We start from the raw sequence: 9,704 nt of genomic DNA, 5'->3' as shown, positions 1-9,704 counted from the left end.
TTGATTCTTGCTACTCATTTGATTGTTCTTGGCAGCAATCCTTATTTTTCTATCTGTCATTAATATAATATTTATTGTCAGCTGATCAGTTGAGGCTTTGATTGTTCTTGGCAGCAATCCTTATTTTTCCATCTGTCATTAATATAATATTTATTGTCAACTGATCAGTTGAAGCTTCGGCATCCCTCAGTCTTGAATAACATTTTTTTAAAAAAATTCTAATTAATTCCTGGGCTGTAAAAACACCTTTTTTTCCCCCAGTTGACCGTTTTAACCCGTTAAACTAACAATTAAATGTCACCCCTCTTGTGTAACTGGTTTGTCTTATGTTGCCAGTGACATGGTACCTCTTCAATGATTTTTTTTCTTCACTCTTCACAGTTTCCCAGAATTAAATGGGCGTAGATATCAGACTGATCTGACTAACCATTTCAGTGAGAAATACGTTGCGAATTTCCAGCCTTCAAAAGGCTAGTCCCCTGCTGTTATTTTTGAGCTTTGGTGCTAAGGCGATAAATTTATGAGGTTTTAAAGATTTTTTTTAAAAAAATTGCCAGCTACTTAGGAGGTTGTGAATTGCAGGGAAAGCTTATATACTGTTGCCTAGTATATCCTGCCTAGAAAGAGGTCATACTCTGAGGGGATAGCACACTCCCCCCCCCCCCCCGCCAAAGAAATTAAGGGCATCTTGCAGTCTATCCCTGCTGGAAGAAGAAAAGCAGTTTTTCCACCATGTTCTATTATCCCAATGTTTTGCAACGCCATACCGGCTGCTTTGCTACTATATGGTAACGTTCTTGGTTTGGGGTAATGGGGGCAGGGTTGACAACTCCCACGTGTATACCTTCTTCCCACATTAATAACCCCCCATATTTCCCAGGCTGGCAGCGACCGGTGCAACCAGATTGCTCAAGAGGGAATACTTGAAAGTCAACATCCCACAAACATGGTGAGTGATGGCAGGGTGGAAGAAGGCGCAGGGATGGGAACGACTAGCCCAAGGGTCCCCCGACCTTTCTGACATGGGGGCAGCCTCAAAATGGCTGCTGCAAGAGGCGGAGCCTGCCACAAAATGGTTGCCGCAGCTTGCCTTCAGTTCCTCAGCGAATAAAGACCTTGTGCGGCGGCAGCTGCTACTGAAGCAGTATTTTAAAAACGTCTGCACGGCCAATCAGATCTCCCATGGCTCATCGGAATCCCTGCTGGGTGACAGCCCTGCTTATTTTCTAAAAACCCTTGGCGGGTGCCAGGAAAGATGTTCACAGGTACCATGGTGCCCCTCAGCACTTCGTTGGGGACCTGTGAACTAGGCAACAAGTTTTGGCAGATGGCTAGATGGATGGAATGGATAAAAGGAAGTCCTTCTTCACCCAAAGGGTGATGAACATGTGGAATTCGCTGCCACAGGAGGTGGCAGCGGCTACAAGCATAGCCAGCTTCAAGAAGGGGTTAGATAAAAATATGGAGCAGAGGTCCATCAGTGGCTATTAGCCACAGTGTGTGTGTGTTATATATATATATATATATATATATATATATATATATATATATATATATATATATATATATATATATATATATATATATATATATATATATATATATATATATATATATATATATATATATATATATATATATATAATTTTTTTGGCCACTGTGTAACACAGAGTGTTGGACTGGATGGGCCATTGGCCTGATCCAACATGGCTTCTCTTATGTTCTTATGTGACATAGAGTGTTGGACTGGATGGGCCATTGGCTGATCCATCATGGCTTCTCTTATGTTCTTATGTGACACAGAGTGTTGGACCGCATGGGCCATTGGCCTGATCCAACATGGCTTCTCGTATGTTCTTATGTGACACAGAGTGTTGGACTGGATGGGCCATTGGCCTGATCCAACATGGCTTCTCTTACGTCCTTATGTGACACAGAATGTTGGACTGGATGGGCCACTGGCGTGATCCAACATGGCTTCTCTTATGTTCTTTTGTGACCCAGAGTGTTGGACTGGATGGGCCATTGGCCTGATCCAACATGGGTTCTCTTATGTGACACAGAGTGTTGGACTGGATGGGCCACTGGCCTGATCCAACATGGCTTCTCTTATGTGACACAGAGCGTTGGACTGGATGGGCCATTGGCCTGATCCAACATGGGTTCTCTTATGTGACACAGAGTGTTGGACTGGATGGGCCACTGGCCTGATCCAACATGGCTTCTCTTATGTGACACAGTGTTGGACTGGAGGGGCCATTGGCCTGATCCAACATGGCTTCTCTTCTGTTCTTATGTTGGGACTTCCAACGCTCCGCCTCTTTGGCTCTCTCCAAAGCACCAAGTAGCTAGGAAGGAAGGCCAGGATGGTGTTGGGGGGCGATGGGCAAAGACAGACCCCTTGGTTGTACCAGTGACCAATGTTCCCTCTAAGCTGAGTTAGTGTGAGCTATATCGCAGTTTTTTATCCTCCAGCTCACAGTTTTGTCTTAGCTCAGAAAGGAAAAGGAAAGGTCCCCTGTGCAAGCACCAGTCGCTTCCGACTCTGGGGTGATGTTGCTTTCACGTTTTCACGGCAGACTTTTGACGGGGTGGTTTGCCCTTGCCTCTCCCAGTCTTCTACGCTTTCCCCCCAGCAAGCTGAGTACTCATTCTACTGACCTCAGAAAGATGGAAGGCTGAGTCAACCTGGAACTGGCTACCTGAAAACCCAGCTTCCGCCGGGGATCGAACTCAGGTCGTGAGCGGAGCTCAGGACTGCAGTACTGCAGCTTTAACACTCTGCACCGCAGGGCTCTTTTAGCTCAGGAAGGATGACCCCAGAGGGCATTTATTGATGCGGTCGCTCACAGCTTTAATGCCAGTAGCTCACAAAGCAGAATTTTTGCTCACAAGACTGCAGCTTAGAGGGAACGTTGCCAGTGACCGTTTTTCCTTCTTATTTGCAGCGAGGAGATCATAGCCTTCATACTTGTGCAGGTCCCGCCCATCATCCCCGGCACTCCCCGGCCCCGATTCTCACTCTACCTGTCTGCCCAGCTGCAATACGGGGTAGTCCGTGTCTACAACCGCCAATGCCAATACCTCGCAGGTATGATCCTCTAACTAACCCGCCCACTTTCTGCCTGTTCCTTACAATTCGGCCTCTGAGGCTTTCCAGCACAACTTTCTTGTTTTCTATTTAAAATATTACCTGGCATATAAATCCACCCCCCGCCCCAATGTGTGTAAAGTTCCGGCAGGTCGTAGCCGACAGAGATCCTGCACGTTTTCAAGGCAGAAAACGGACAGATGTGGCTTGCCGGTGTCTGCCTCTGCATAGAGACCCTCGCCCGGGAGTGTCAAATGTACGGCCTGAGGGCCATATCAGGCCCGTGAAGGGGTGTTATCAGGCCCACGAGCAACTCACCATCATCTGCTTCCTTTTCGCTCCTTTGCTTCCTTCTGCACCACAGCTTGCTTTACCAGAGAGAGCCAGTTTGGTGTGGAGAGCCAGTTTGGTGTAGTGGTGAAGTGTGTGGACTCTTATCTGGGAGCACTGGGTTTGATTCCCCACTCCTCCACTTGCACCTGCTGGCATGGCCTTGGGTCAGCCATAGCTCTGGCAGAGGTTGACCTTGAAAGGGCAGCTGCTGTGAGAGCCCTCTCCAGCCCCACCCACCTCAGAGAGTGTCTGTTGTGGGGGGAGGAAGGGAAAGGAGATTCTGAGCCGCTCTGAGACTCTTTGGAGTGGAGGGCGGGATATAAATCCAATATCATTGTCTTCAGACTTATTCAATCTCACAGGCACTGCAGAGCAAAGCTTCCAGCACATGAAGCAACTTATGTGCAAAAGCTCGCAGTGCCCCAGCCATTTCGTGTTTTGCTTTGGGTCTTAGGCTCGAAGCACTGACCATGAGATTTCTGTAATGAATGTCCATAAATCGAAAGTTGGTTTGCAACGTACAGATACGCACCTAGACAACACCTGATCAGCAAACGCAAGATTGCTATAGCACAGACATTGTCTCCTGGTTGTGAAGTGATATGATAATTCCGAACAAAGGGTGTCAGTTATCAGAGACTGTTAAATCAGGGGTGGCCAATGGTAGCTCTCCAGATGCTTTTTTTTGCCTACAACTCCCATCAGCCCCAGCCAGCATGGCCAATGGCTGGGGCTGATGGGAGTTGTAGGCAAAAAATCATCTGGAGAGCTACCGTTGGCCACCCCTGTGTTAAATGAACAAAATGCTGCAAGTGTGCCAATCTTTTAAGCATGTTTTAAGTTTTGTTAAAAAACTGGCAGAGACCGACCAAGAGAGAGATCTTGGGGTCGTGGTAGATAACTCACTGCAAATGTCAAGACAGTGTGCGATTGCAATAAAAAACGCCAACGCCATGCTGGGAATTATTAGGAAGGGAATTGAAAACAAATCAGCCAGTATCATAATGCCCCTGTATAAATCGATGGTGCGGTCTCATTTGGAGTACCGTGTGCAATTCTGGTCACCACACCTCAAAAAGGATATTATAGCATTGGAAAAAGTCCAGAAAAGGGCAACTAGAATGATGAAAGGGTTGGAACACTTTCCTATGAAGAAAGGTTAAAATGCTTGGGGCTCTTTAGCTTGGAGAAACGTCGACTGCAGGGTGACATGAGAGAGGTTTACAAGATTATGCACGGGATGGAGAAAGTAGAGAAAGAAGTCTTTTTCTCCCTTTATCACAATACAAGAACTCATGGGCATTCCATGAAATTGCTGAGCAGTCGGGTTAGAATGCATCAAAGGAAGTCCTTCTTCACCCAAAGGGTGATTGACATGTGGAATTCACTGCCACAGGAGGTGGCGGCGGCTACAAGCATAGCCAGCTTTAAGAGGGGATTGGATAAAATATGGAGCAGAGGTCCATCAGTGGCTATTAGCCACTGTGTGTGTGTGTGTGTGTGTGTTTTGGCCACTGTGTGATACACAGTGTTGGACTGGATGGGCCATTGGCCTGATCCAACCTGGCTTCTCTGATGTTCTTATGTTATGTTCTTTTATTGTGTTTGTCTCTGTCCTTTTTAAAGTTTATATCTCCGCTACCTGGCATTGCATTTTCTGACATCCATGGTCCAGCCCGACGAAATCTCATTTATGTCAGACCCAGCCCTCATAACAATTGAGTTCAATACCTCTGTCCTAGACTTTTTTGGAGGTCTCCTATCCAAGTAGTAACCATGGCCGGTCCTTCTTAGCGCCTGAGATCTGGCTAGCCTGGGGCTATTCATTTCAGGGCACCGCACACATTCAGATCTCCATTTTGCCCCTTACCCTTCTCGTGTGCCCTGCATTGTCCCCAAATTCAGGCTCGCTTGCATAGGGCACTGGAAGGAGAGGTTCTCCAGGTTTTTGCTCCCCTCCAACCCCATCTTGACTCTCTCCCTTTCAGAAGAGATCCAGCAGATCTTGGAACGGCTCCACCGAGCGCAGCAGCAAATCCGCATTGACTTGACAGACCTGGAACAGTGAGTGTCCCGCGTTTCTTTCCTGCTCATTCCCTGTTTGGTGTGCAGCAAAAATAAAACAAAAATCTGTAGGTGAACAGCATTTATTTCAGTAAGAGCGCTGCAATCCTGCTAGAGATAGCCACTACTTCAGGGGTGGCCAACGGTAGCTCTCCAGATGTTTTTTGCCTACAACTCCACCAGCCCCATGCTGGCTGGAGCTGATGGGAGTTGTAGGCAAAAAAACATCTGAAGAGCTACCGTTGGCCAACCCCTGCACTACTTAGTATACCAAAGTTGCTGAGATAATGTATTTTGGAATGCTGGGTGGGGAGCAGTGTTCCCTTTAAGCTGATTCACAGTGAAGAAGAAGATGATGAAGATATTGGATTTATATCCCGCCCTCCACTCCGAAGAGTCTCAGAGCGGCTCACAATCTCCTTTCCCTTCCTCCCCCACAACAGACACCCTGTGAGGTAAATGAAGATATTGGATATATATCCCGCCCTCCACTCCGGAGAGTCTCAGAGAGGCTCACAATCTCCTTTACCTTCCTCCCCCCCCCAACAGACACCCTGTGAGGTAGATGAAGATACTGGATTTATATCCCGCCCTCCACTCTGAAGAGTCTCAGAGGGGCTCACAATCTCCTTTCCTTCCTCCCTCACAACAGACACCCTGTGAGGTAGATGAAGATATTGGATTTATATCCCGCCCTCCACTCCAAAGAGTCTCAGAGCGGCTCACAATCTCCTTTCCCTTCCTTCCCCACAACAGACACCCTGTGAGGTAGATGAAGATATTAGATTTATATCCCGCCCTCCACTCCGAAGCGTCTCAGAGCCACTCACAATCTCCTTTACCTTCCTCCCCCACAACAGATACCCTGTGAGGTGGGTGGGGCTGGAGAGGGCTCTCACAGCAGCTGCCCTTTCAAGGACAACCTCTGCCAGAGCTCTGGCTGACCCAAGGCCATGCCAGCAGGTGCAAGTGGAGGAGCGGGGAATCAAACCTGGTTCTTCCAGATAAGAGCCCGCACACTTAACCACTAAACCAAACTGGCTCACAGGTTTTCTAGCCTCTGGCTTACGTTTTTTTGTCTTAAAAAGGTATAGGTCGTCCCCTGTGCATGCAGCGAGCTGTTACTGACCCATGGGTTGACGTCACATCATGACGTTTTCTTGGCAGACGTTTTTACGGGGGTGGTTTGCCGTTGCCTTCTCCAGTCAACTACGCTTTCGCCCCAGCAAGTTGGGTCCTCATTTGACCGACTTTGGAAGGGTGGAAGGCTGAGTCAACCTTGAGCTGGCTTAGCTCAAGTAAAATGGCCCCAGAGCAAACTCTGGGCAGTCGCTCACAACTTGAATGCCAATAGCTCACAAAGTAGCACTTTTGCTCACAAGGCTTCCCAGCTTAGAGAAGTACTGGTGGGGAGTGGTACCGGACTACCTTACCTGCTCTATGGTTTTAACCCTTTCTTCTTTTCCTCCTGGCAGACCAATGCTGCTTCTCCCGGACCAGCTGACCCTGATGGAAACCCTGGAGGAAGCTCCGGACCCCTTCTTTGGAGTGATGGTCCCGGCGCTGCCGAGCCCTGTCTGCATCCCACATGTATGATGTCCTGTCCTCCATTCCTCCTTCTCCTCAGCCCGATTTTTTGCATTTGTTTAATGTTTTTAAAATCAAAGTAGGAGTTCAGTAGCACCTTTAAGACCAAGAAAGTGTTATTCAGAATGTAAGCTTTCGTATGCATGCAGACTTCATCAGACAAAGGAATGGGGTACAGTGAGCAGAGCTACATATAGCCGGTGGGCAGTGGGGAAGAATGCAAAATGGTACAAAGACTCCCAATGGCAAAATAGTGAAATTAACAAATTGAAAGAACATTTGGTCTGGATAGCATTTGCGTGGGAGACCAATAGAACAGTAACCTGTTAGAATGGGAGAATGATGGCGAGAGTATTATAAGGCAATAAATGCTGTCTCTAAGAACATAAGAGAAGCCCTGTTGGATCAGGCCAATGGCCCATCCATTCCAACACTCTGTGTCACATAAGAACATAAGAGAAGCCATGTTGGATCAGGCCAATGGCCCATCCAGTCCAACACTCTGTGTCACATAAGAACATAAGAGAAGCCCTGTTGGATAAGGCCAATGGCCCATCCAGTCCAACCCTCTGAGTCACATAAGAACATAAGAGAAGCCATGTTGGATCAGGCCAATGGCCCATCCAGTCCAACACTGTGTGTCACGTAAGAACATAAGAGAAGCCATGTTGGATCAGGCCAATGGCCCATCCAGTCCAACACTGTGTGTCACATAAGGACATAAGAGAAGCCATGTTGGATCAGGCCAATGGCCCATCCAGTCCAACACTGTGTGTCACATAAGAACATAAGAGAAGCTCTGTTGGATCAGGCCAGTGGCCCCTCCAGTCCAACACTCTGTGTCACATAAGAACATAAGAGAAGCCCTGTTGGATCAGGCCAATGGCCCATCCAGTCCAACAATCTGTGTCACATAAGAACATAAGAGAAGCCCTGTTGGATAAGGCCAATGGCCCATCCAGTCCAACACTCTGTGTCACATAAGAACATAAGAGAAGCCCTGTTGGATCAGGCCAATGGCCCATCCAGTCCAACACTCTGTGTCAAAGAAGAACATAAGAGAAGCCCTGTTGGATCAGGCCAGTGGCCCATCCAGTCCAACACTCTGTGTCACATAAGAACATAAGAGAAGCCATGTTGGATCAGGCCAATGGCCCATTCAATCCAACACTCTGTGTCACATAAGAACATGAGAGAAGCCATGTTGGATCAGGCCAATGGCCCATGCAGTCCAACGCTCTGTGTCACATAAGAACATAAGAGAAGCCATGTTCGATCAGTCACAACCCTGTGAGGTGGGTGGGACTGAGAGAGCTCTGACAGAAGCTGCCCTTTCAAGGACAACTCCTGTGAGAGCTATGGCTGACCCAAGGCCATTCCAGCAGGTGCACGTGGAGGAGTGGGGAATCAGACCCTGTTCTCCCAGATAAGAGTCCGCACACTTCACCACTGCACCAAACTGGCTCTCCCACACCAAACCGGCTCTCCATTGAGCAGGAGGTTGGACTAGATGGCCTGTAGGGTCCCTTCCAATTCTGTGATTCTATGACTTGATGATTTTTATGACCGCCAGCATTTGTCCAGAGTGCCTAGATCCAGCTAACGGATGAGCCCCGCCCATTCCCCACCTCCAAAGGACATTTGCATTGAGTTTTGAATCCTGAGAACAGTTTCAACAGCCAAGGAGGATTTTAAAAATATAAAAATAAAACATGCTTAAAACGTTAGCACTCATTGGTCTTAAAAGGTGCTTTCTTTGTATTTCTCCCATGGGATCCAGGGAACTGGAGATTTGGGGAGAGGAGCTGGGGTGGGTGGGGGCAGAGTTTTCAGAGAGGAGGGACTCTAGGTAAGATGCCGTAGAATGCACACTTCACATCTGCCATTTCCTCTGTAGCCTGTAGACCAGTTGTAATTCCAACAGAGGTAGGGAACAGTGGCTCTCCAGATGTTTTTTGCCTACAACTCCCATCAGCCCCAGCCAGCATGGCCAATGGCTGGGGCTGATGGGAGTTGTAGAAAAAAACATCCGGAGAGCCACTATTCCGTACCCCTGTTCCAGAACGTCTCAAGGCCCCCTGTTGAAGTTAGCAACCCTATAACTGGGGAGAGAAGTTCAACCACTTGCTCTGTCTCTCCCAGGTCAGGCGCATCTTGGAAGCCCCCACCCCTGAAAAAAGCCCGCTGACGCAATCTCCACAACCACCTCCTCTGCACCGGAGAGCAGGTGAGTCAGGAATTGGATGGAGCTTGCTGGGAGCCAGGTGGGATGCGGGTGCAGTCAGATCTTGCCCTGGTTGATAGGGCCAGAAGACACCCAGCCAGCTGTCTGGCTGTGTCCCCTACTGTAAGGCAACTGGATAAGAAGAGGGAAGGGGAACGGCCAAGTGGCAGCCGATGTTGGGAAGGAACGGTGGCTCAGTGGTAGAGCATCTGCCTAGTAAGCAGAAGGTCCCAGGTTCAATACCCGGCATCTCCAACTAAAAAGGGTCCAGGCAAAGAGGCGTGAAAAACCTCAGCTTGAGACCCAGGAGAGCCACTGCTGGTCAGGAGAGGGATGGTGGCTCAGTGGTAGAGCATCTGCCTGGTAAGCAGAAAGTCCCAGGTTCAATACCCGGCATCTCCAACT

The 9,704-nt window shown here is 48.4% G+C and overlaps 1 protein-coding gene across 1 annotated transcript in view; it reads left to right on the top strand.

The window, feature by feature from the left end:
• The first annotated feature begins 655 nt into the window (after positions 1–655).
• REC8 (REC8 meiotic recombination protein) overlaps positions 656–9,704 on the top strand; it is a 33,365-nt gene continuing 24,316 nt past the window's right edge. The window contains exons 1-6 of the mRNA XM_060256503.1: positions 656–788; positions 881–949; positions 2,949–3,091; positions 5,413–5,488; positions 6,964–7,078; positions 9,218–9,302. Of these exons, the coding sequence (XP_060112486.1) occupies positions 733–788; positions 881–949; positions 2,949–3,091; positions 5,413–5,488; positions 6,964–7,078; positions 9,218–9,302 (544 nt within the window). The 5' untranslated portion in view covers positions 656–732. The remainder of the gene's footprint in view (positions 789–880; positions 950–2,948; positions 3,092–5,412; positions 5,489–6,963; positions 7,079–9,217; positions 9,303–9,704) is intronic.

This window comes from Heteronotia binoei, chromosome 15, assembly GCF_032191835.1.
Source record: "Heteronotia binoei isolate CCM8104 ecotype False Entrance Well chromosome 15, APGP_CSIRO_Hbin_v1, whole genome shotgun sequence".
NCBI classification, from domain to species: domain Eukaryota; kingdom Metazoa; phylum Chordata; class Lepidosauria; order Squamata; family Gekkonidae; genus Heteronotia; species Heteronotia binoei.
This window is presented reverse-complemented; position numbering and strand designations above follow the sequence as displayed.